The 27,627-nt window shown below is 34.3% G+C and overlaps 1 protein-coding gene across 2 annotated transcripts in view; it reads right to left on the bottom strand.

The window, feature by feature from the left end:
- Positions 1 to 27,627, bottom strand: part of TMTC2 (transmembrane O-mannosyltransferase targeting cadherins 2) — a 535,380-nt gene that overhangs the window by 125,293 nt on the left and 382,460 nt on the right. For both annotated transcript variants that reach the window (XM_051961459.1, XM_051961458.1), the window contains one exon: positions 14,343 to 14,424. In XM_051961459.1, the coding sequence (XP_051817419.1) occupies positions 14,343 to 14,424 (82 nt within the window). The remainder of the gene's footprint in view (positions 1 to 14,342; positions 14,425 to 27,627) is intronic.

Below are 27,627 nucleotides of genomic sequence, written 5' to 3'. Positions count from 1 at the left end.
AAGGCATAAGGGAACATCTATTGCAAGATGAAAAATTTCTTTAAAGAACAACTGCCATTTCTAATCTCCCAGGCACCATTTGTTAGTCTCCTGAATTCAATATGATTCCTTAGTTGAAGCATCTTCCATTTCCAAACTTGCAGACTCTGTCCCTATGATTTGGTAGTCTTCCCGTAGTCTTTAGCCAGTGCCTCTAAGGACACTATTGTACAAATCTCTCATCATCTTCATTTTCTTTTTCATTCCATGGACCTCTGGCTCATAGCTCTGAGGCTGATAATAACTAGCCACCAAGGATTGCTTACTCATTGTGAAATGATGTATTGAATCCCTGAACTAGAGAGAATTCTTTGTCAAGACTATGAAAGTTTCTGATCCTAGTTCCTCCATTCACTATGACCTTGGGAAAAATCACAAACTATGTATTTAGTTTCTTCCTCCATAAACTAAATGTCTGTCTACTTTTCAGGATTATTATATATGTCAAATTAGAATCAGAAAAATGTAATATGAAAAAGCTAAAGCATAAAGTCAATACAAAGCACTGTTATTAATAATATTAATCTAATTTTATTACCTGGTAAGGGCTTTGCCCAAAGACTAGCACATGAAATTAAAGAATTGTCAAGGATATTCTAAATGTAAAATATATTGCCATTAATTCACACTAGAAAATGTTTTATATATAGGCATATTTTCAAATAAACTTTAATGTGTATACATAAAGAGAAGCAAATAAATATATAAATATATTTAAATAAATAAAAATAGGCAAACATGCATAATGTACTATAATGTATATATTTATATATACATCTATATATTTATACACACATAGTACATTATTTATTTTTATAGTATCTGAAGAAGGAGGAGAAGAGGAGGGAAAGTGGGAGAAAGAGAAGGAAAAAGAGAGTATAGGGGCATAAGTACAAGGGAAGTTGAAAGGAAGAAAGGAAGGAAGGAAGGAAAGAAGGAAGAAAAGAAAGAAGGAAGGAAGGAAGCAGGCTTAAGAGGAACAAAGGGATTACGTATGTAAGAGAGCTTTGTAAACCTAGAGGCACTATAATCAATGTCAATTATTATTATTATGCCAAAAAATGCTTACTCAACACTTACAAAAATAATAATAAAAGAATTTCCATAAAGAAGGATAAACTGAGAAGAACTTTCCTTTTAATGTTTCTCTTCCCTCTCCTTCTCTCCCCTCCCCTCCCCTTTCCTTCCCTTCCTCATAAAAGATGTAACCCTTACATGGTAGCAGCGGAGAGAAAGTCCATTCTAGTCATGATGGCAAGCCTATGCAATGGCATGGAGTTGGGAGATGCTGTGTGGTAATCATATTTCCTACCTGTAGATCATTTGTTTGATGAGATTAAGCATTTGCTAAACACTACAACTCCAGATTGAAAAGAAGAAAATCCTTTGTGGACCCTTCCCAGTAGGGGAATTAGCATCTTCCCTCACATTTGACTGTTAGGTCCATTTCCATTCCATAAAGTCTGGGGTCATATCTCATAGCAAGCCCACAGTATAGGACAAAATTATAGACAATTTGAATACTATTACACATTTCAATAACACAACATTTTTATTTAAAAAATCTCAGGGAAACAAATGAAATCAGTCTAAACTTGTTCCTTCTTTGAGAACATTCTCATTCTAATTACATGTAGAAGGAAATTTTTATACAGTGTCCCAAAAGTCTTAGTGCACTTTGAAGCTTCAATTCCCTCCAGACCCACACAGAATATCTGGGGGTAGGGTAAGTGGGAAGGAATAGAGGGATACATTTAATAAGAATTTCTTTTCTTAAGTGCAGTCTATTCCTAAGTATAGAATCAAGGACATTCTGTTCCTCTGTATTAAAACATAATTCTGGTTTCAATACTTTTTTTTTTTTTAACAAAGGCCTACTTAAAAATTTATTTTTCTTTTCAATCAAGACAGTAATGGTATTTGTTTAATTAAAAAAGTCATTACTGCTGTTTCTGAAGAAGATTAAAAATGAAACAGTGCATCACAGGGAGCTTCAGCCCATCTCCAGACTTGCTGACTTTAATTAAGGGAAATAAATGGAATTATAGGCCTTAACCCAAGGCCAATGAGGAACATATTTGCTAACTCTTCTTCCCAATATTCAGAGAGGAAACATATCAGTCCTGAGAATCTGGAAGATTTTAACAGTGTAGCCTTCCCTGTTTACCCCTACCTCTCCATTCCTGCCACCCCAATCTTTTCACATAATTAATATTAAATAGTATTTAAACTCTCTTAGATAGAAAAGGCTGTGAGATACAGCTCTTTCCAGCTCAAAGCTTGACATGTTAGTATACTATTCATGGAATCACAGATTTAGAGCTTAGAGTCCACATAGTATTAAGAGTTTCATTTTATTATTTTCTTTACAGATGAATCAGTAACTGAGGCCCCAAGAATTGAAGTCAGATGCTTAAACTCACACAGACAGCAAGAAGCAGAGCAGAGACTCAAACTTAGGTTCCCTAAATTAATGCCCAGTTCTCTTTCTCAGAATCATCTTGCCTCCCAGGCTATAATAGCTCAATAACACCTTAAATCAACTATTAAAATCTGGGTCAAGTCCTTTGAGGACTTATGAATCAGGAGCTAGTAATATTATATGGCTTACTAGCAAGCTTATTAGAAGTTGTGAAAAGGGGAGAAAATCCTAAAATAATGTTAAACATCAAAGATGATATTCTTCACCACCTGTGATAATTTGTAATATTTTACATATTAGAGGCATTATGGGTATAGTGGATTAATCAAGGGCCTTATAATCATAAGACCTTATTTACCATGTCTGTTGTTTATGGATTCTAAAACAAAATTTGACTTTAGAGGACAAAATTTAATATTAAATATTAATAATTTATTATTTTATTATAAGGTTTAAGATTTCTGAAACACTTCACAAACATTATCTCATTTTATTTTCATATCAATCCAGAGATGTAGATATTGTTATTATCATTTTACATTTGGGGAAAGTGCAGTAGAGATGATTTAACTGATTTATCCAGAATCAAACACTACTGATAAGTATCTGAGGCTATATTTGAACTCAGGTTCATTACACTAGCCACCATGCACATGAAGGCCTTCCTCAAAAGTAGTTACTCAACATATGTTAAAATTATACAAGATGCTGACAGATGGAACTCTGAAAATAAATTTGTTTAATGATTCTTGGATATTAACATTAAGTGAGGTATCAACAAAGGAAAACATATGCTCACCTAAGATTGTTGCCAAATTGCCTGGACAGAGTTTTAATACAAGAAGGATTCCCTTTTGATGGGCAGGTTCTTTAAATGTTCCTATTCATGAATAACATTATATTCATTGCATTATGCCAAGAATACTACAAATTCTCTTTGCTAAAATGGGAAATATAAAAGATTTAGTGTATCCAACCACATTGAAAAAGTAACATGATGAAAAGTGCATATTGTCCAGATAATAGAGGCTCAATGAGTTTTCTGTTTATATATACACATATATACACAAACACACACTCACACATACAAACACACATACCTTAGATCAGATGCTACAAATTAATAATGGGATTGGAGCAGATTTATGTAGCAGGAAGATCTACAGCTGAGTCATTTTGGTAAATTATGTAAATACTTTAAAGTTGCTCCCTTGTGCAGGAGTGCATTGTTTTAAAACTGATGTTCTTTTAGTTATTTTACATATTTCTGAGTCATGGAACATAATGATCTAGAAGAAATAAAGTAACAAGTAATTTATTATTTTAACAAAAAGGCACTTGGTAGAATGAAACAGTTTGCAGAATATTACCAAGGATGTCTTGCATACAAGAAATGAGGAAAAGACACAATTGAGAAAATGTGGGGCTGGAAATAGATGTCAAAAAGTCATGAAAATGAGAAGCAATAGGCCATAGGATCATAGGCTTAGGGCCATAAAGGATTTTCAAGACCCCTGAGTTCAATCTACTGGTTTTTAAAGATAAATTAAGTGAGGCTGATATGAGTTAAGGGACATGCCCCAAGTCATAGAGATTGTGTCCAGTGCCAAAGATTCTAAATATTAAAAGTTCAGTATTCAAAAATTCTTGACTAGTTAAAACATTGATCTAAATCCTAAGGAGTATCTGAAGCAACTGAGAAGCTTTAATTAGCTTGAGAGGACTTAGGGGTCATGTCATAATAGTTGTTTTCAAATATTTGAAAAACTACAACAAAGAATAATCAGATTTATTCTAATTGGTGATAAAGGTTAACCAAAACTAATGATTGGAAGCTGAAAAAGGCTTTGTTCAAGCAAAGGCTAAATAGCTACTTTCTGGGGATAGTGTTGATGGGACAAGGAAAGAATTCTCAAGTACAGATGGCCTTAGGTTCCTTCTAGGTCTTGGATTCTGCAATCTATGGAATTATTAAGATGAGATTTAATAGGGATACATGTAAAAGGAGAATGTGCCATCTAGATAGGCAGCTAAATCTAGAATTGGAAAGATGTTGACTCAAGTGTTTTCTATGGAACCTAAGAGTTGTGTAATAAGAAGAATGTTTTTCACTAATCCTGAGCAAATTTCTATGGCTATGATATAATTATAGATACATTAGTAGTATTAGAAGTTTCCCCACAAAACTTGTCACACTTAAAAAAATTATAAGAGCCTAGTCAAAAAACATATTTGTGTTTAAAATCAACTTTCCAAGTTTAGACCAAGAAAAGTAATGCTGCCCTAGACTCCATAAGGGAAGCATAGCTTCTACACTAAGAAATTGATAACCTCATTATCCTTTGCTTTGATCAATTCCCCTATGAAGTCTTTTGTTCAGTTCTGGATGCCATTCTTTAGCAAAGACATTGGTAAGATGAAGTGTATATATAGCAAGGGTAGTAGGTGAAAAACCAAAAGGATTCATGGAAGGAAAAATGGGAATGTTTGGTCTGAAAGCTAGAAGATTTAATAGGAAAAAAAAGTGGCATCCTGCAAGTCTTTAAAATGTCACTTTGAAAATTGATTGTGTGTTTTCTGATCTCAAAGAGCAAAATTACAAGTGACAAGTAAGAGGCATATTCTAGCTTGATATTAAGCAAAACTTTTTTATAATTAAAATAATTCAAGAGGAAAATGGACTGCCTCTAGTCTATGGATTCTCCCTTATTTGGAATATTTTAAATAAAGGTTAGACAGCTTATTTTCAGTAAGGTAAGTTATCACGGAATGGTTTTTTCACATATAGATTGGATTAGATAGTAGCACTGTTTCTTTCCAACTATGAAACTGATTCTAAAGCATGGTTGTTTAATATAATGATTGACTAATTTGCCAACACTAAATGTGTGTATGTGTTTATGCACACAGAGATACATATATGTGCATGTGCACACATATGTGCATGTGTGTATATGTCTAGACACCTGTTAATCCATGTGTCACACACACACACACACACACACACACACACACACACACACACAGGTCTTCCTGATTCCACATCTACCAGTCAATCTATTACTTCACATTGCTCCCTTTAAATTCTTACTAGATAGTCTCTCATCTAAATAGATACTAGGACTAAACCTACTCAGCTTCTGAGATCAGAGAGTTTAAAAATCCAAGTGATATTGCAAGAGTCCTACCAGTAGGTTCATTACTAGTAGGTAATGAACTTCCCTTCCCATTACAGATCTGAACCTTTTTTCCCCCCAATTTACAATTCCAGAGAATTTCCTGGAGAAATTATGGAGTTAAGTGACTTGCCTAAAATAATAAAGACATCCTGTGACAAAAGTAGGATTCAAACCCAACTCTTCCTTGTTTTTCCAGTCATCAATTTGTGCAATAAATCATGCTGCCCAATATCTGTAAGGAAAATTCAAAAATATATAATGTCTAATCTTGACTACAGTATGTATTTTTGTAGGGATGTGGGTAGGTACTAGACCTGTGGTTTCATGGATATTGATAACTAACTCCTTCTAAGGAAACTCCCTCCACCAATGAAGGTAGCACCATCTTGACTTGCCCAAAGTTCCCAAGCTAGTAAGTGTTAGAGACAGAATTTGAATCCAAGTTTCCTAGCTTTATGGCCAGTTTTCTGTCCTCCCACACAGCATTGCCTTTCTGAAGTTTATTGCAATTAACAATTCACTCTTTTGTCAATCATTATAAAGACTAGTTTCATTCAACATTGAATTCTCTCAATCACAGGATCAGAATAGGATCTCAAATCCTCTGTTATGAAATATATAAACTTCTATTAAGACTTCACATAGCCTCAGGTGTCCAGAGGATATTTAGAGATCCCATAGAACTACAGAATATTTAGAGATAGAAGTAACCTCATTGATCCAACATGTAGCTAAACAATCTCTACTACTGTACACCTGATAAGTGTCTATTCCAAATTGTCTATTTCCAAATGTATCTTGAAATTTTAGGAAGAGAATGAAGAGAAATTAAGTATTCAAGTTCATTATTTCCACCCTATTTCATTTGTACTTAAACTAAATCACAGAAAGGCACTGGATTAGAAGCTATGTGTGCTGGAAAGGGGAAGAGAGGGAACAAATATTTATTAAATGCTTATTATTTGTCAGGAACTTTATTAAGTGCTTTATAAATATTATCTCATTTGATTCATACAATAGCCCTATAAAGTAGGTGCTATTATCCTTATTTTATAGTTTTATAGAGGAAATTGAGGCAGAGAGAGATATGAAATGACTTGCCCTGGCTAAGATAAGATTTGAATTTAGATCTTTCTAATATAAGGAATAACATTCCTTCCACTATGCTACCAAGCAGCATCTGGGCACTGGACAAGACTTGGAGTTAGGTAGCCCTGAGATCAAATTCTGCCTCAGATATTTATTTACTTGTCATATGACCCTGGGCAAATTATTTTATATCAATTTCCTTATCTGTAAAAGTGAAGAGACTGAATGAAATGGTCTCTAATCCCTTCTAGCTATAAATCTAGGTTTATTTGATCATTGAGAACAGCAAAAATAAGCCCCTTATTTCATTTGTATAACTCACAAGGTCATACAACTGATTATGGCAAAACCAGGCCAAGAATGTAGGGATCCTAAGATCTCATCCACTGATTTTTTTTTGGGGGGGGGGCTGAACCATACTGTCGTTTTTGATGAAAAGGTTATAAAATGTCAAATAGAAGAATGGTGTTTTCCCAAAAATCAAAGTGTTTCATAAACCAGGTCAATAACTATACTTACCTATCTTTCATGGGAATAAATAACAAAGTTAAGGAAGGAACAACAATCTCCACTGTAAGTGCCTCTTTCTCTCTCAATAAGAAAGTCAATGGATCATTGCATGTTTTGAAACTTGAAAATATCCACGATTTTATCTTTTATCACTGAGATCACCTTCAGCATTGAAGCAGATCAAAGCCTCTTCATGCCTCAATGGATTTTCCTTCAGGGTTGCTGGAACCATGAAAAATCATCACTTGATACTTTCTGGCCAAACTCCTGGTGACCTCCCTCTGAAATGATCTGCTCCTTGTACTCTATACAAAATAAATATGCCACTAGGACCTTACTTAAGTTTTCTCTACAGCTGGGTCCTGATTACTGCTAATAATGAATCCCAGGAAGTGGTTGCATGTATTCAAATTTTCACTATTTGAAGTTATTATTATGTAAAATATGGTAATTGGTTCCAGCCCAATGGAAATTATGTAGTACTAATTCAAATAATGTGACCACTTCATGGAATTTATTATTTCAACTACTTGAGACCACTGAGTTTTGCTGGCTTGGACTTAGAGAATCTAGGGTCACTCCTTTTCAATGATAAGTCCCTTAACAAGAGAAAATCATGGCATAGCTCATAAAAATATGTACAGTTACAAACCTGAAGTGGCAATGTGCAATCTGGTATTCCATTTCCAAGAGTCATTAAAAGCTGTTGTAAATTCTGGAAATCCCTATTGTCATGTGCCATCTGGACATGTTCTCCAAATATCCATAATCTATAACAGTTACAGTTAAGAGTCTAAATCACAAATTCACCCAGGAGGCTGAGTTTCCATTTGAATAAAGAATCACACTTGTATTTTACCAATCATCTCTCCAAAGTAACACAAAAACACAATGCCACATGGTATGGTTGAACATGTAAATACACATACATTTACATTTACCCAAGTCTATGCAAATGTGTCAACAGTTTAAAAAATCTCTGAGTATACATAGAATACTTGCTGATAATTCTAAAAAATAGGTCCTATTATTTTTCTCATTTTGCCCATGAGAAAACTAAAGTAGACAGAGATTAAAATACTTGTCTGGGGACACTTGTAAATAGAAATGTCTGAGGCAATTTTATGACTCCAGGTCTAGCACTCCATCAAGTATAGACTAATATCATTAGTATTGTTGTTTTTTTTTAGCCATTTCAGTCATGTCCAATTCTATAGTGACCCCATTTAGAGTTTCCTTGGCAAAGATACTTGTCATTTCCTATTCTAGCTCATTTTACAGATAAGAAACTGAGATGAACGGAGTTAAGTGACTTTTTGCCCAGAGTCACACAGCTAATACGTATCTGAGGTCAGATATAAATTCAGGAAGATGAGACCATGTCCAACACTGTAACCATTGCCCCAAAATATTATCAAAAATATTATTGCCTTCCTATCTATCTTCATATACAGGATAGAATATGACATGATCCTCTGTAACCAACTCCAGAATGGGAATTGCTCCAACTAAGAAGAAATATCCTTTTTAACATTAATTTAATGAATTAAAGGATGATAATTGAGTCAGTATCGATTATTTTGTATGATCTTGGATTCATTGGATACTCACTTTCCAACAAAAAACTGATGAATTAAATTTACAGAATAAAGTTAAATTTTTTTTTTTTGCCTACCTTTCAAACACTTTCCAAATCTGGCCCCTTACTCATTCCCTGTCCAGTCTTATTTACTCCTTCTTATTTAATTGTGCTCTGGGCAGATTGAAGAATTTTGATTCCCAACCTACTCTGAGCATTTTCTCCTCTTTGCACATTTAATCATGCATTTCCTAAATTCTTCTCTCTCTTTTTTGCCTGTTTATTCCCTACTTATTTTCTAACACTCAATTCCAAATGCGCCTTTTCATGAAGTTTTCATCAACAATGATCCTTTCCCCTTTGGACTTCACATTGTTTGGCACCTTATATTAGGTTGCACTATAGTATAGAGAAAGGAAAGTTAAACCAAAGCCCAGTTTCATGAAAAATGTTCAATCTAACCTTCTATTTCTTTTCTTATTCATCACATTCTCTACTGAACTATTAGTTCTTTTTTTAATTTTAAAGCTTTTTATTTTCAAAACATATGCATAGATAATTTCCAACATTCACAAAATTATTCAACAAATCTTGTGTTACAATTTTTTCCCTCCCTTCTCCCCACCCCATCCTTTAGACAGCAAGTAATCCAATATACATTAAACATGTGCAATTCTTCTATACAGATTTCCACAATTATCTTGCTGCACAAGAAAAATCAGATCAAAAAAGAAAAAACAAAACAAAACATAAGCAAACAATAACAAAATGAACTTCTTACTTATATCACTATATCCTATTCTATATTATATTTCTCTGTGCACCTTACACCTATTAGCTTGTAAGTTTTTTAGGAACAGCAATCTGATATAATTAAATTTTCTTTTTCTCTCAATTCCTAATCTTATATGCTTAATTAATGTTTGTCAAATGAATGAATGAATATGATGGATATAAAAGCATTCCAATTCAATTTTAGTAAGTCTTCAGAATCAAAATTAATGCACTGAAATGTAATGAAAATGAAGGACCTGGATAGATGAATATTTGCTAATGTGATATTTAGATTACAGGTCCCTTGTCCATTTGACTATATACATCCTCTCTTTGGAGAGAAGCTTCTAAAAAGTTTGATGAAGATATAGAAGCACATATTGAAACAATCCAATAAGGGCATGATGGTAAATTCGGTGTCTAACATTTTTAGATAGATATGAGTGCTCAGTAGTCCTTTATGGGGAGTAAGCATATGTTTCAAATATACGTCTTCTAAGAAATTTTGGATTAAGCCTTTAATAACATAGCTTCCTTATAAGAAGGCACCTTCCTCTTTTCAAGTAATAGGAAGGGAGTTTTTCTCTTTGGGGTAAAGATGGGAGCATGGGAAGAATATTGTATAAACATTCAAACTGGTCAAAGTTATTGGTTGTTTGTGATTTTGTTTGTGTTTCATTTTGTTGAGTGCCTACTATGTATCAGACATTGTGCTAAGTGTTGGGATATAAAGAGAGCTAAAGTTTCCTCCATTCAAAGAACTCACAATCTAACTGTAATGTAAAAACAAAAAGTATCAATAAACTACATTTCTTTCTCTGTTTGTTTGTTTTTTTCTTTCTTTTTCTGGAGGCAATTGGGATTAAGTGATTTGTTCAAGATAATCTGAGGCTAGATTTGAAACTAGGATCTCCTGATTCCAGGGCCAGTATACTATCTGCTGCACCACTTATTACAACCTTTTTTCTTAAATGACACTATTGTTCAAAATGTGAAAAAGCTTCCAAGATTACTTATCTAAATACAGATTATGTAATCTAGAAAAAGATTAATCTCTACTCAAAATTAATCTAGCCAAAACCCAGAAAACATGGAAGCTAGTCTTGGTTCTGCCATTAGGCTACTCTGTCATCTTGGAGAGATTACTTCTTAAAACGTCAGATTATCTAAAGAATAATGAGAGTAGATTAGAACATTTCTAAGGTCCATTTGCAAAGGTAAAATCTTTTTGTTCTAAACACAGCTTTTCATTTTTCTCTATGATTTAATAATAATAGTAACATAGGCAATAGTTTATTTAAATAAGCATATTTTAAATAGCATTTTAAGGTTTAAGAAGCTGTATATTTCTGATTATCTACATTAGTATATATTTGTATATATGCACACATATATTATATAATTTGTGTATGGATATGTGTATATATACAAGCATACAGATATGTATAGATACATATAATCACATAAATGTGATGTGTGTATAAGTATGCATATACTTCTATAAATATATGTGGATAGATATGTATGTACATATACTTAACTTATGTATATGTATGTGTATACCTATGTATCCATTCATCCATCCATCTATCTAAACACTAATGTGATGTCACAAGAATTCCATTAACTAAGTGCCATTATTATATCAATTTTATAGAGGAAGAAACTAAGGCTAAGAGGGATTGACACAGGGTCATCGAGCTAACTTAATTCTTCCTGGCTTCAAGTCTGTCTATACATTATGCTACTTAAGTGCCATTCTGAATGAATGAGATTCAATAATTTCATATTGGCTAACTTAAAATGAAAAAATAGGGTTTTGTTGATTCTCAAAATGCTGATTCAATATTGTTTAGTTCCTTTTCTTTCTCTGAGTTATTTTTTTGGGACTACTTTCTTGGTCATTATTACTGTCATTAAAGATAAAAATGATACAAGTACTGATTGAAACTGTAAAATCATGACTCTGTTGAGATACCTCTATCAGTAATAATTAATGACTATTTATTTGTTTAAAATCTGTATATTACTTTTATTTTACTTTCATACCATATGTTAAAAAAAAAAATCAGCTGCATTCTGGAACAGAAGTAAAGCACAAAATTTCTCAGGTAAGGTTTGGTTGGCTTGAATGCTTTAAGGAATACAAGAACATGATTCTTGGAGGCACTATAGGGTTCAGAGCTGGAAGTGATCTTAATTGTTCCAACTCTTATTTAACATATGGGAAACTGAGGCTTAGAGGAGCAAAGTGATTTATCTAAAATTGTACAAGAAATAAGAAAAGCTGGGCCTTAAATCCACTAATTCCAAATCCAGAACCATTTATATCACAGACAATAACCATAAGGAATGTGGAATAGACACAATCAGCGTGCCTCTAAGTTAGAGGATCCATTCATGAAAGTCCGAGACTTGTAAATTTAAAAGCACTTTAGAGGGCATCTGGTGCCAAACCTTAATTTTATAAAAAAGGGTACTAAGACCCAGCTAAGTCCAGGAATCTTTTCCATCTTCAACTCCAAATGTAGCAGTAAAATAAATTATAAATAAATATAAATCTAAAGGAATAGCTTCTGAAAAAGCTGAAGCATGTAATTAAATTATTGGAAATGAACACATGGTAAGGGGCATTAAGTTGAAGCCTGATGAAAACATAATCTTGCATACCCACTGGTCCTCTAGCAATAAGAGAAAAAAAATTATGTATATGTTCCCCACTATTGATAGCAAGAATGAGAATTGTGAGCCCAAAGAAATGCTGGTTGGAAATATTTTATAAAAGCAACACTTTTTTGCTTTAAATGAAGAACTGTGGCTATAAGCTGCCTTCTTAACACATTCACACACATATGCACACTAATAAAACTGCAATGCAAAAAGAAATTGGAAGCTGTTGTGCGACAGAACGTGAAAAATTACATGCTGCATTTCACTGGAAAGATAACACGTCACTACCCTCAATTTATAAACACTCACACAGACATGTAAATAAACAAATGGACTTGTGGCTGGTTAAGTGTATCCTCTATTTTATTATTTCCATTCTTCCCCACTGACGGTCTGTCACTGATTTATTTTTACCAGCTGGAACCAGGAAAAGGGATTAAGCAATATATGAATGTATTGGTTCTATTTCCACTAAATTTAATTTCCTCCTACCTTCAGGTTTTCCACCTGAGAATAAGGGAGATAGCAAAACTTGAAGAATATCAGAGCATCTTTTGCAAAAGATCAACAAAAATTAAATGCTTTTTTTGGCTTCTAGAAAACTATTACAGCTGGAAATCTGGTAGAAATAAACAAAGCTTAACCAACACCAAAGCAGCTAAGTACCTCACTTAATACATGAGTCACTGTTAATGAAACAGCTGCATGTGACAGTACTGTTAAACAGACCCAATCTGGAGAAGCTATAGGCTAAACTGAAAGGAATGAGGCATCCTTATTGGGAAAGGCTGAGTCCAAGCTCAGCTGTTAGAGGTCAGTGAAAGGGAACCACTAACTTTGGGCAAATTGTTCACAAGAAGAGTCTAATGTCATCTAGTACTTTTGGAAATAACAAGCAAGCTTTCCAGTTCTCTAGGATACTTTCCCCCTTTTTTCCCTCAGAAAGAAATAAGCAAATCTTTTGCAGTGCTTTGCAAACTTTCAAAGTCAACACAAAAAAATTAAGCCTTCTTTTAGATGATCAGTTAACTTGAAAGCGAGAAGGTTTCTGGGTACTTTTGTTATTTCAGTTGTGTCTCCATTTGGGGTTTTCTTGGCAAAGATACTAAAAACGTTTGCCATTTCCTTTTCCAGTTCATTTTACAGGTGAGAAACTGAAGCAAAGAGGGTTAAATGACTTGCCAGATTCACACAGCTAGTAAATGTCTGAGGTCACATTAGAACTCAGTCAGATAAGTCTTCCTGACTCCAGACCAGGGACTCTATCCACTTTGCTACTTCTGGGTAGTTTTACTACTAAATTATTTTGTCAGAAATCACTTAAAAATCTTCAATATGGAATCATTATGTTCTTTCATCAGGTATATAAAACTGAAAGATAGTGAAAGAGTGGAAGAATAAAGAAGTTCACAAGGAAGGAGAAGAGAGAACAGTGAAGAAAGAGGGGAGGGGAAACAGACTCAGAGCTAATGAGACAGAGAGACAGAGGTAGACTAAAGGAAGAAATGGAGAGACAGAGACTAAAAGCCATGTAGACAGAGAAAAAGGAACAAGAGACAAAAACAGAGGGGGGGAATAAGGAAGGGAGGAGAGAGGGAGGGCAAGAGAGAAAGAGAAAGAGCTAGAGAGAGAGAATGAGAAAGAGAGACAGAAAGATAGAGAAATAGAAAGAGAGAAGGGGAGAAAGAAAGGGAGGAAGAGAGAGACAGAGAGAGACAGAGAGAGATACACAGAGAAAGAAGATGCAAGAGAGAAAGAAAAGAGATCACATACCTGGAGCTGGAAGGGACCATAGATTTTGTGTAGTTCTATATGAAGAGCACAGAACAGGGAGCTCTATCATTGATTTGATCTTAAACAAGTTTGGTTCCCTGGGTTTCAGTTTTCATCTGCAAAATGAGGGGCTTGGTTGAGATGGCCTCTTCCATTTCATCCCAGACTGTATAATCATAGTCTTCCTCTCTCCTTTCACAGTTCAGGAAGTCAGCGTCCAGACAGGAGAAACAAATTCCATGGGTATAGAATGGCTGAGCCAGAATTCAAGAAGAAAAAAGAAACCTTCAAATCAGCAAGTACTCACCGTAATGCATGTAACAGTTGCCTCTAGTAGGATCCAGCTGAATAGCCTTCAAGAAGAATTTTTCAGCCTCAACTTTACGGCCCTTAAAAAAAGGGAGAGAGGGAGAAAATAAATGATTAAACAGTCACTAACCCTTTGTGATTCCTAAGCCATCACCTACCTCTTGCTTAAAAGTGAATTAGTTTACCTTTAATTTCTAATGGTTAGAAGACAAATTTAATGCTCCAGTTGTTCATTTCTAAACTTTATATGGATGTTGTAAAGTTTCAACCATTGTTGTTGACATTTCCTTTGGTAATATTTTTAGTCACATTTTCATTCAATCTTATGGTATGTAGATCAAAATGATGCTTTTAGAGACTTTGTTTATATTTTTAAATCCTTACATTTTAATTCTGAACTACTTGATATTTTGTTGCTTTAAATTTTAATTATTAACTGATGAGCTATTAGTAGATCTAACTTTTTTTAACCTGAAAAATAAAATGAATACTATAGATACTAGTTTTGGATAAGTGACTAATCATATAAATCACAAAAATCATAGAAACTGAGAATTGGGAAGTACCTCAGAGATCTAATCAAAACAAACTTTTATTCTAGAGTATCTATCTATAAGTGAACATGAGGAGAACAAATCCAGTGACATGGAACCTCTTAACTCCCAAGGAATTCAATCTCAATCTAATTTGGAACATTTTTAATTATCAAGAAGGCTTTTTTCTTTCTACATTAAATCAAAATCTACCTCTCTGTAATTTCTTCAATATTTTCAAGTCTTCCTTTTGGAACAAAATAGATAAAACCTAATCTTTTATCCAAGAAAGAGCTTTCAAAAAAGCAATGGTAGCTAGCAATTCCACCCTCTCCCTCCCCCCCCCCCCCCACCAAAAAATGTGGCAACCTGAAATGAGGAAAAGGTACCAGACTACAGCAGGATGGTCACTTCTGTTATTTTGAATACCATACCTCTCTGAATGCAGTTTAATATATCATTAACCTGGCTTCTATATTACTTTGCTGATTCATATTAAACCTGCAGTCTGCTACAATCTCTAGAACTCCAGACATCTTTTTTCCATCCTATACTAGACAAGTTCATTTTTTGAACCGTTATATGTATGTGGCTTTATATCTGGGTCTTCATATTAACTTCTGCTCACCATTTTTGCCTTTCAAGATCTCTTTTGGTTCTGACTTTCATTAATATATTAGCCATTGGCCTCAGTTTTCTTATCTACAAAATGAGAGGGCTAGCTCCATCACCTACCTTTCTGAGTTTTGTATTATCTGGAAAGTTCATAAGCTTGCCATCTATAACTCTATCCAAATCATTAATAAAATTATTTAAATGCACAGAGCAAGATTAGATCATTAGAGCATGCACTAGAGACCTCTCTCCAAGGTAATATTATTTCTTTAATAATTAACTGCACATTGGGTCTGCTGATTGAACCAATTTCAAATTCAACAAAACATATTCTTGTTTAGCTCACATTTCTCCATATTGTCTGAAAGGATCTGTGAGGAATGGTATAACATGACATTTGGACAATTATATAGGAAGAACAATATCGTACCAACCCAGAACAGTCCCTACCCCATTCCACATTCAAATTAGCCTAGTTTTTCTTTTTATTATTAAAGCTTTTTAATTTTTAAAACATATGCATAATTTTTCAACATTCATCCTTGAAAAACCTTGTATTCTAATTTTCCCCCCTTCCTTTTACTCCCTCCCCTAGATAGCAAGTAATCTAATATATGTTAAACATGATAAAAATATGTTAAATCAAATATATGCATACATATTTATATAATTATCTTGCTGCACAAGAAAAATTAAAATAAAGAAAAAATGAGAAAGAAAATAAAACGCAAGCAAACAACAAAAAGAATAAAAATGCTATGTTGTGATTCACACTCAGTTCCCACAGTCCTTTCTCTGAGTGTAGATGGCTCTCTTCATTACAGGATCATTGGAACTGGCCTGGATCATTTCATTGTTGAAAAGAGCCATATCCATCAGAATTGATCATCGTATAGTCTTCTTGTTGCAGTGTACAATGATTTCCTGGTTCTGCTCATTTCACTTAGCATCAGTTAGTGTAAGTCTCTCCGGGTGTCTCTGAAATCACCTTGCTGATCATTTCTTACAGAACAATAATATTCCATAATATTCATATACCATAACTTATTCAGCCATTCTCCAATTGATGGGCATACATTCAATTTCCAGTTTCTTGCCACTACAAAAGGGGCTGCCACAAACATTTTTAGCTAGTTTTTCTTTATAAACTATTGCAATTGACTTTAAGATTTAATTAGTACAAGGGATCAAAGCTTGCTTCATTTTAACTATGAATATAAAATAGTCAGGTCAAGAAGACTCAGAGTTCTTCCCTTTGGTTTATGACCAAAGACCGACAGTTTGAACCACAGTGGGAAATTTAGTTCAACTGAATCAATGCTTTATCCTGTATAAACATCCTTTCCTTGTTCTGAATGTCACTTCCCTGTTATGACTAAGTAAACTTCCTGTTGTTAACAGATAGGTGAATTACCAGGTGTACCATTTAGTTTTAGTTTTGGATCTAAGTTACCAAGAAATTTATTTGACAAAAGGCAAATTCATTACAACTTAAAAGAGTCTCTGGAAATCATTTAGGTTGCAAAGATCCAAAATTTTCATTTGACAGATGAACAAACTGAGCACACTCTTCCTTAACTCCACCTCCAAACTACTTCCAGAGAAATTAGCTGACTTGCTTGAGGTCACATAATTTAGTAATGACAGAGTTGGAGCTAAAAACCAGTCTCTTCTGGTTTCTACTTCAGGATTTCACTATGCTATGATATTTTGAAATCCTTAGTGAAAATGCGATATGAACCATATAAAGTGAAAACCATAATATGTAATATATTTACAAATATTAGGGGAAAAAAGAAAAAAAAACAGAAATTTTTGTATTGTTCTCCCCATGTTTTTAAAGGGCATCACTTGGGACTGACTCCCAAATAAAGCAACAGGATGAGAGGCAATAAACGTTGGGTATACGCCTTAGCAAAACAATAGACTGAACAACATCAACACACACACACACACACACACACACACACACACACACACACACAAAACCTCATCAGAAAAACAAGCAGAGTAGTGTCCTCTGTGATTGCTCAGTAGACCAAGTCATAAAATTCAATGAGCCCCATCATCTGCCTCATGCCAGAAGAAACACATTGAATGCCAAAATACTCTTTCTCAAAGGAAACACTGGACCCTCCTGCAAAACCCCATTTTTCCCCTCTGTGGTCATTAATTAGCTGGTTATCTGCCAACTAAGGGAGAGGGCAAAAAACTCATCAGACAGAGACAGTGGGTAACCAAGTAATGTCTCAGTGCCAAAGTTACTTGGGACACTTATATACCATGAACTTTGGTTTAGTGATCCTGCAAGTGGAAAAATTGTGCTGTGTTAATTAAATCAACTATTTTATCACTTTTTTAGGAGGATAACACTTGAGGTAATAACAGAAAATGAAATATTACTTTTGCAGCAAGTCTTTCCCATGTTTGGTTAGGGAGTTATCCAGGTAGGTAATAATCTTTATTGAAATATTACTATCTTCTACATATGCAACCCATATAATCATTAAGCTTTCTGGCTGACTCAATTCAATTCAGTTTAATTCACACTGATCCAGTATCCCCTCTTTCAAGAAGTACTATTCTAAGCTTTCAAGAGAAACAATGCTCAAGTTAATAATCCATAGCTCTATTTTTTAATCATCTTTTTTTTCCCCACTCTCCCTCTCCCTTTCCCTTTCTCTCTCTCTTTGTCTATATATATGCATATACTTTTACTCTCTATGATCTCATCTGATCCCCTCATTTAGATATCATTCCTTTGGAAATGCCTTCCAAATCTATACATCCAATATTAATTCTCTTCAGAACTCATCTTATATCTCCAAATGTCTGATAAAATATCTCCACCTAGATGCTAAAAAATCATCTCAAAATCAGCATGTCTAAAATGGAACTCTTTCTTTTTCATTAAATGTTCCTTGTCTCTTAATTACTCCATTTCCACAAAGAACATCATTTCTTCAAGTCATTCAGGTATATTATTTAAATGAAATAACCTTGATTCTTCATTATTACTCACTCTTCTATCCAAATAATAGCTTATATTGTTGTGTTTGTCCTTCATTCTCTAAGAGGACCATGATATCAGGGAGCTTATTATACCTTCACAAGACCAATCCCATCCATTCCCCTTACTAACACAGTCACGACCCAAGATCAGGTTCTTAGCATTCTTTATTGCAAAAGTTTTCTAATTGGTCTTTCTTCATTCAGTTTCACCTTTCTCTGATCTATCTTCCACACATCAAAATGATTTTCCTACAGCAACTGTCACTTCATTGTTCAAGAATCTTCAGTGATTGCATATTATCTCTATGAAACATAATCTCATTAGCATTTAAAGACTTCACCATGTAGATTTTTTTTTAGGTCGATTACATGTTATTCTCCATTATTCAATGTAATTTTTGGCCCCAATTAGCTTACTTGCTATACTCTAACTATGATAAAGAATATTTCCATTTCTACTTTTAAGTCAAATGTATGCTCCCCATACCTGGAATATTTTTCTTCCTGACTTATTAAGATTGTGAAGGTTCAAACTCAAGTACTAGCTCCTAAGAGAGGCTTTTCTTTATCCTTACAATTTTAGTGACTCTCAATTATTATACATATATCTTATGTTCAAATATGTAGGCTAATAACTACCCCAAGTAGGATAATACATAGGACCATTTACTGCAAATTACAAATCCCTTGAAGTGGACATATGTATTCATATGCACATTTTTGGATGTCCTAATAATGTAAAATAATAATTAGTTCTAGCCCAAAGAAATATTAAGTGTAAATTTAAATAATGGCACCCACTTCCCTTTATGGGATTCATTATTCCCATGAATTGAGACCTATTTGTATAGTCCTCCTCTCATTTTGTAAACAAACTGAGAAAAGGTTAAGTACTTTACCAAATATCACACAGATAGTAAATAACAAAGGCAAAATTTGAATTCAGGTCTACTGAATTCAAATCCAGTTTTCGACCTATCCTTTTCCTCCCATTTCTTTTTTCATTCTCCTTTCTCGGTGGCACAATGTCTAGAGCAAATCTTACACTTTGGGTAAAAATCTTACACTTTACATTCCAAAAAGGGTCATATAACTAAATGGGGGAGGACACAAAATTATGATTTATTATCAGTCAATATTTGACTATCTATTGCATACCTGTAGTCATGTAAAATTTTCTTAGGCAAAAAGAGGTCATGAGTAGAAAAAGTTTAAAAAGCCCTACTCTAGAGAACTGATCTTAGAGTCATAAGGCTCATCTTTAATAGTTCAAATTTGGTCTCAGACACTTAACAGATGCATTATCTTGGGCAAATAAATCACTTAACTCTGTTTGCCTCATTTTCCTTATCTGTAAAATGATCTTGAGAAGAAAATGGCAAAAAAAATCTCCAGTATCATTACAAAAAAAACTCCCAATGAGGCCAATGAAGAGTTAGACTCTACTAAACAATAATGTGTTTGACATTAAGTAATAATCAAAAATGTAACATTTGATACTCTGAATAGTAGGCAGATAAAGGCATATGATATTGTTCAGATTTTCAAATATTTTACAATTTTCCTCTTTTAGGTCATAAAACATATATTTATATGCACACAATATAAAAGTTGTTTCCAAAGTATTCATTAAAGCTTTTAATCTTAACTTTTAACAGAGTAAGACTACTATACACTTTTGAAATATGGTAAACACAGACATTTATATATGCCTATGTGGAAAGATAGATAATATGTATAATACATACATATATACACACACACACACACATGTGAATGTATGTCCATCCAAAATAAGAGTACATGATACATAATTACTTTCCGAGAAATAGAAAACAAATCGTTTGTTTGGCTTTTAAATCTTTTCATACTCTTACTATCCTGCCAATGTTCATTCCCCTCAATGAACTCTTCAGGTCAGTGACATTGGCCTTTTTGTTGTTCCCCATGTAGGGCATTTCCATTCCCAGCTTTGGGAAATTCCTTGAGATTATCTTTTTCATATTTATCTCTTAATCTCCCTGGCTTCCTCCAAGTCGCTGATAAAATAACATCTTCTATTCCAGTCCCTCTTAATACTATTGTGTTCTCTTTGACATTATCATTACTATAAATTCACTATCTTTTTGGTACAAAATTTTTTACATGTCTCCTCCCTTATTAGATGGTGAGTTCTTTAAAGGCAGGGGCTGCTTTTCCTGGGCACATAAAGAAAGGCAAAAAACAGGCCCTGGCGTCTTCAAGGACAGATCATTGGAACACTCTACTAGAGATCTCCTCCAAGGTAAATATTATTTCTTTAAGAATTCATTTGTCATGGAATAGGCTTGTTCAAGCCAGTGCCTAGACCACAGTAGGTAGTCAATAAATGCTTAATTAATAAAATTGCCTTGAGGACAGGAGCAAGGAATGAAACCACCATTTTACAAGTATGAAGGAGTCTTTAAGAGAGGAAACTGTCTCCTTTCATGAGTTAGCACTATGTCTAAAATGTGTAATGTTAGGCCTGGAGTCCTGAGGATGGTGTGTGTGTGTGAGTGAGAGAGAGGGAGAGAGAGGGAGAGAGAGGGAGGGAGGGAGGGAGGGAGGGAGGGAGAGAGAGAGAGAGAGAGAGAGAGAGAGAGAGAGAGAGAGAGAGAGAGAGAGAGAGAAAGAGAGAGAGAGAAAGAAATAGAGACAAAGGCAGAGTTTGAACTCGGGTATTTAGAGTATCTAGATCAGATTTTTAATTCACTAACTTACACATCTCCTTTATTTAGCAAATGTTTACTGTGTGCAGAGGAGCTATACTAGGAAATGGGATGACACAGAATTTATGTGAGATACAAGCACATTCTCGTTCCTTAAGATAATGACACTGACAAGATACTCAGTCATCCTTGACTGCAATCTTCCTCCCAGGAATCACTGGAAGGATAGGAAAAAATCAGAATGCTAAACATTTGCCAGCAAGAAGAGAACCTTTAGCATATCCTGCCAAACAGAAAAACCTTCAGATACAGGCCAGCATGTCCACTGTCCAAGGACTACATCATCAGAGTGACTTCAATATGCTGAAATGTAATTTACTTCAACCATATCAAACAATCAGCTAATATAAATTTATCATGCATCTACTATGTGCTGATCCCAACATGCTAGATAATGATGTTTCAAAGACCAAAGAAAGGAACAACGTAAGGAACTTACATTCTCTAAAAGCAAGTCAAGGATTTGTAAGAAGCTAAGATGAAGAAGAATAGTATGGTAGGCATGAGGGAGAGTCAGTGAGAAGACATAGAAACAGATCAAGTAAAGGGAACACCAAAGAGACCCCAATGGTTGGAACTAGCATCAAGAGCTGGAAGGGACATAAAAATTCATCTAATGTAGGTCTTCCTAAATTTTTTCCACATATGACCCTTTTCACCTGAGAAATTTTTACATGACCTTGGGTATATAGGTATATAAAATAGATATACAAATCAAACATATACTGATAATAAATCATAACTTCATGACTCTCACGTTCAGTTAACAGACTCCATAGAGTTGTAAACCACAGATTAAGAAACTTTGATCTAGTCTAACTGTTACAATTTACAGATGAAGAACCTATGGCCCAAGGAAGAGTGTAATTCCTCCAAGGTCCCAAAAATAGTAAATGTCAAAGGCAGGATTTGAATACTAGTCTTCCAGGATTCTAAAACCAATGTTCATTCCATTGTACCATAGTGAATTACCAATATCAATGAAATTAGAGCTCAAATCAAAAATAAATAAATAAATGAAGTCAGTGATGATATCATGATTCTACAAAAAACATAATTTTGATTTGAGTTAAGAATTATACCTTAGGTTTTCTGTCATGCACAATAAAAATGTCCTAGATCAGGAAGAGCCACATGTTTATTCTACCTTAGACATAACCAGCTATACAACATCAAGCAAAACTAATACCGCTCTTCTTCAACTTCCTCACTTGTAAAATGGAGAATGACATTAACGTTGAAATATTACATAAATGTCAATTTTATTAAGACTATATCTGTAAATGGTTTTTTGTGGGAAGTGTAAGATACATCATATGTTCTCCAAATAGATCAATATACAAAGAAGAGAGCTGAAAGTCATTTCAGAAATCTAGAATGGCTTCCAATTTTCCACTTAAAATGTGTGTCTATTGAGTATTTCCTTTTAGACATGGAAAAGTCCTGAAGACCATTTGGTCCCAAACTATTTGGCAATGGTACAGAAAAGAATCATGGAGGTTTGCTAAAGGGCCAGCCCAGGCTCATAATGTACTGGAACTGACACACTCTCATTCTGCGGAAGTCAAGTGCAGTGATAATAACCAGGAAAATACTATTCAGTGGTGAAAAAAAAAAAAAAAAAGGGAGTCCTAGAGCACAGCTGGCATACAGCTGTGTCACAACAGAGAGCAAGATGTTACTCAGTACCATAAAAGGCGGCGGACATGATGAGAAGGCAAGCTTGAGGCCTCCATGTGTTCTTGGCAGAAGGCCACAAAACTTGAATCCAGATGTACTTGATAGAGGATAGAGTCAGATGTAAATAATTCACTAACTGTATACAATCCATGCAATGTGCATTTACTTGTTGGCTTTTTTTTTTTGGTGGGGGGGGTGACCTATGATTTCATGCTCGTGGAGATTTCTCACTGTGGAAAATCACTCTACCAATATAGATCAGCAACTTGTTTGTAATTTACAGAACCACAGATGAATTGAAAGTTGCCTGGGGTATTGAGCTGTTAAAATGTCTTACCTTTGGTCACATAGTAGGTACCAAATCCAGGACTTGAAGCAGGTATACCCAGCTCCAAGGCTGGCTGGCCTTTTGTCCACTATACTATGCTTTCCCTCACAGTTCCTTTTATTAGATGAAAAAAGTTCCTTTGGGAAGCTGTTGAATTATAAAAATAGCACTAGCCTGAAACTAGGCTGTAGTCTAGATTCTGTCATCAATTAGTTATATAAAGTAGGAAAGTCATTTAACATTCTTGCGCCTCAACTTCCTCACCTGTAAAGTGAGGGTGCTAGATGAGTTTATCTTTAAGATCACTGCTTGTTCTAGAGTTCTATAATATTAATGTCTAAACAAACAAAGAAAAAGATAGAGATGTAAATGGAATCTTAATGATGACGTTGGCAGCTAGATTGAAAGAGCGGCATGTCTGGAGTTAGGAAGATGCATCTTTGTAAACTTAAATCCAGCCTCAGACATTTGATAAGCTGTATGACTTTGGGCAAGTCACTTAACTCTGCCTCAGTTTCTTCATCTGTAAAATGAGCTAAGAAAAGAAATGGCAAACTACTCCAATATCTTTCCCAAGAAGATCACAGGTAGGGTCATAAAGAGACACAAATGAAATTAGTGAATAACAATGGCAATAACAAAATGATGACATTATAAACGAATGTGTCAAAGTACCAATTACAGAAACAGTAAAAGGAAAATCATCAAGTCAACATTTTATCTACAACTTATATTATTTAGAGTAGCCTATAGCACTGAGAGGTTGTCTAAGGTCAGAAATCTGAAAAAAAATTAATAAAATAGAAAAAGATATGATGAATAAACAAGCATTTAGTAAATGCTTATTGTATGCAAAATATTGGGGTTAGACATAAAAATTAGAAATAGTCTCTGTTCTGAAGAGGCTTACATTCTAATGAGGAAGGCAACACAGAGTAATAAACTGAATATAAAATTTTAAGAACTAGAAACTCAACAAACCAAAATTAAAAGAAAAATAGATCAATGGGTAGCAATAAAAAACCTAGAATTGAAAAGATAAAGAATGCAAATTAAGCCTATGGTTTCATTGATACAAGGAACTTGCAGATAAAGAAACTTCTCTTATTAAGGCAGGTCAGTATCTTTTCTCTAGAACATACTGCCCTACAGAGTTGCCAAGAACACTTAGAGCATAAGTGAAGTACTCAAGTTCACACAGTTGTTATGTATCAGGAGTGAGACTTCAACCAGGTCTTCTTGGCTTTGCAGCTCATTTTTTATTCACTAAGTCACATTGGCTTTCTTTTGAGGTCATAAATAAAACTAAGAGCTATTTTTTGAAACCATAAATAATACTGATAAACTTTTGGCTAACCCAATTTTAAAAAAGGAAGAAAAATTTTAAAATCCTAAAGCTTTCACAAATTTATAAGAAAGATCAGTCTCAGATACTATCTGCCTATTATTGGATTTTTCAACTACATCTCAAAATGTCTAGTAAAAATTTCCTGTTGTCAGTATGTCAGATGAATGGAGAGAATCTTTGAGGATATGGCAGCAGGGAGAAGGAGGGAAGAAAAGTGAAACTATTTCAAATTTAGTTTCAGACACATGCTAGCATATAGGTCTTCCTATAAAGTGGACTACTGCCATGGCCCTGTTAACCTGGCCAAGTCACTTAACATCTGTTTGCATCAGTATCCTTAACCATAAATGGAAAAAATGACAAAACATACCGAAATATTGAGGTAAGGAACAAATGAGATCTACTATGCTTCTAGCACAGGGACTGGCACAATAGGTACTATGTAAATGCGTATTCCTTTCTCTTTCATCACCCTTCTATATTTAATTATAAATTCCCTGGTTTCTACCTTATTAGGTCCACTGGTCTCTCTTTTAATACCTGGGAAGAAAAGAACACCATGGAAAAAGGAAATAACATGCCTAAGTCCCAGAAGCCAGCCAAGTGATAAAGAGATTAGTGGTTTATAGATAAGTTCCAAGACCAAAAAGCATGAATTCATTTCAATTCATTCAATGTATTCTATGTTCAGAGCACTGTTCTAAGGATACAAATCCAATTCAATTCAACAAATGCTCATTGCTGTTCAGTAAGCTACAGTTTTCATCTTCTTGGACTTTACTATTCCCATGATGGCAACAGAAAATAGCACATAATAAATATATACAAGTGTTATGGGAGGTCTAATGGGGGAATGCCACTTGAGACTGGAAGATCAGGAAAGGCTTCAAGGAATGGGGAATAGTTGAATTTGTCTTTAAAGCATTTGTTTGTATATAGAAGTAGAAAAGGGAAGTGGGAAGGCATTCAACAAATAGGAAATAGTATGAGCAAAGGATTAGAGATGAGAAATTATGGCTCTATATAGCAAAAAAATAACTTAAATTTGGCTGAGGCAGAGAAGGCATGAAATGAAATGCTATGAGATACGATCAGAAATTCAACACTGGATTATGTAGGGCTTTGTATGCCAGAATAAGTACTGTGACTCTTTCTGTAGAAAACATGAAAGTTTGTTTTTTTTTTTTTAAATCAAAGGAGGGACAGGATAATATCAATGCACAAGGTAGACAAATTTGGAAAAATGGACTAAAACAGTAAAAGAATAAAAACTAGAAGAGCTGTAGGGAAAGGGAAAGAACAAATATTTATCAAGCACCTACTATGTGCCAAACACTGTGCTAAGCACTTTACAAATATTATCTCATTTGATATTCACAACCCTAATAGGTAGAGCAGGGATTAAGTGACTTGACCCTTAATGGCAATAGTCCAATTTATCTATAGAAAGGCTTATATAGGACTAGAGAAATGGGAAAGGAGGTACACAGGATCACAGAATGATAGATTTTAAGATGAAAAGGACCTTGGGAACTATCTTGCTCTCAACCCTCTTGTTTTTAAGATGAAGAAATTGGGATACAGGGAAGTTAAATAAAGGTACAAAGCATCAGAGGAGGGATTATTCTCATTCCAGATACTCTGGCTCCAAAGCCAGATCTTTTTTTTTTTTTTTTTTTCATTGTACTATACTACCTGGAGAATAGATCACTTAAACAAAGAATGAGAAAGGACCCCAATGGGTCCCCAATTGGGCCCAATGGCCCAATCCATATCTGAACATGGACCTCCTCAAAAACCACCCTGTAATGCAAACACCTAATCTAACTTCCATTTAAAGACCTAACAATAACAGGATCCCTTTCCCTGCTGAGTCATCTATTTCCAAATCTGCACAGGTCTAGCTGTCAGGAAATTTTTCCTTATAACAATTCTAAATTTAGCCTTTTAGGCTATCAGATTGTGCATACCCTTCGATCCAGCAATGTTTCTAACTTGGCTTGTATCCCAAAGAGATCTTAAAGGAGGGGAAAAAATGTTTGTGACAGCCCTTTTTGTGGTGGCAAGAAACTGGAAACTGAATGGATGCCCATCAGTTGGAGAATGGTTAAATAAGTTGTGATATATAAATGTAATGGAATATTATTCTTCTATAAGAAACAATCAGCAGAATGATTTCAGAGATACCTGGAGAGACTTAGATAAAATGATGCTAAGTGAAATGAGCAGAACCAGGAGATCATTGTACACAGCAACAAGAAGACTATATGAGGATCAATTCTGATGGACTTGGCTCTCTTCAACAATGAGATGATTGAGGCCACATCCGATGGTCTTGTGAAGAAGAGAGCTATCTACACCCAGAGAGAGGATTGTGGGAACTGGCCACAACACAGTATTTTCACTTTTTGTTGTTGCTTGCTTGGATTTTGTTTTCTTTCTTATTTTTTTTCTTTTTTCATCTGATTTTTCTTGTTCAGCACATTACAGAAATATGTATAGAAGAATTGCACATGTTTTCTATATATTGGATCATTTGTCTTGGGGAAGTAGAAGAGGAAGGAAATTTTGGAACACAAGGTTTTGCAAGGGTCAATGTTGAAAAATTATCCATACATATATTTTGAAAAAATAAACAACTTTAATAAAATAAAATAAATTTGGCCCTTTGTAGCTTCCATCCTTTGCTCCCATTTCTGCTTTCTGAGGCAAGAACAAGACAAATTAATTTTTCCATATGATGGACTTTCAAATATTTGAACATAGCTATCATGTCCTTCTGCTTTCCTCTATATTCCCTTTTGACCTCTCCTTTAAAAACATTCCTCCTCCTTTTCACATATAGGATACTCAGTTTGGATGCTTTTTACTTCATCCAGTAAAAAACTGGATGCTGGACTGAATCTGTAAGAAGTTTTGAACATTGTTTACTGAGTACATGGGGATGCTCCAAATAAAAATAATAATGTCAGAAAAAAGAAAATGTATTTTAGGAAAGAAATGAGATAACTTTGTTG

The sequence above is a fragment of the Antechinus flavipes genome, chromosome 5 (assembly GCF_016432865.1).
Source record: "Antechinus flavipes isolate AdamAnt ecotype Samford, QLD, Australia chromosome 5, AdamAnt_v2, whole genome shotgun sequence".
NCBI classification, from domain to species: Eukaryota; Metazoa; Chordata; class Mammalia; order Dasyuromorphia; family Dasyuridae; genus Antechinus; species Antechinus flavipes.
Note: the sequence above shows the minus strand (reverse complement) of the source record. Positions and strands in the feature narration are given on the sequence as shown.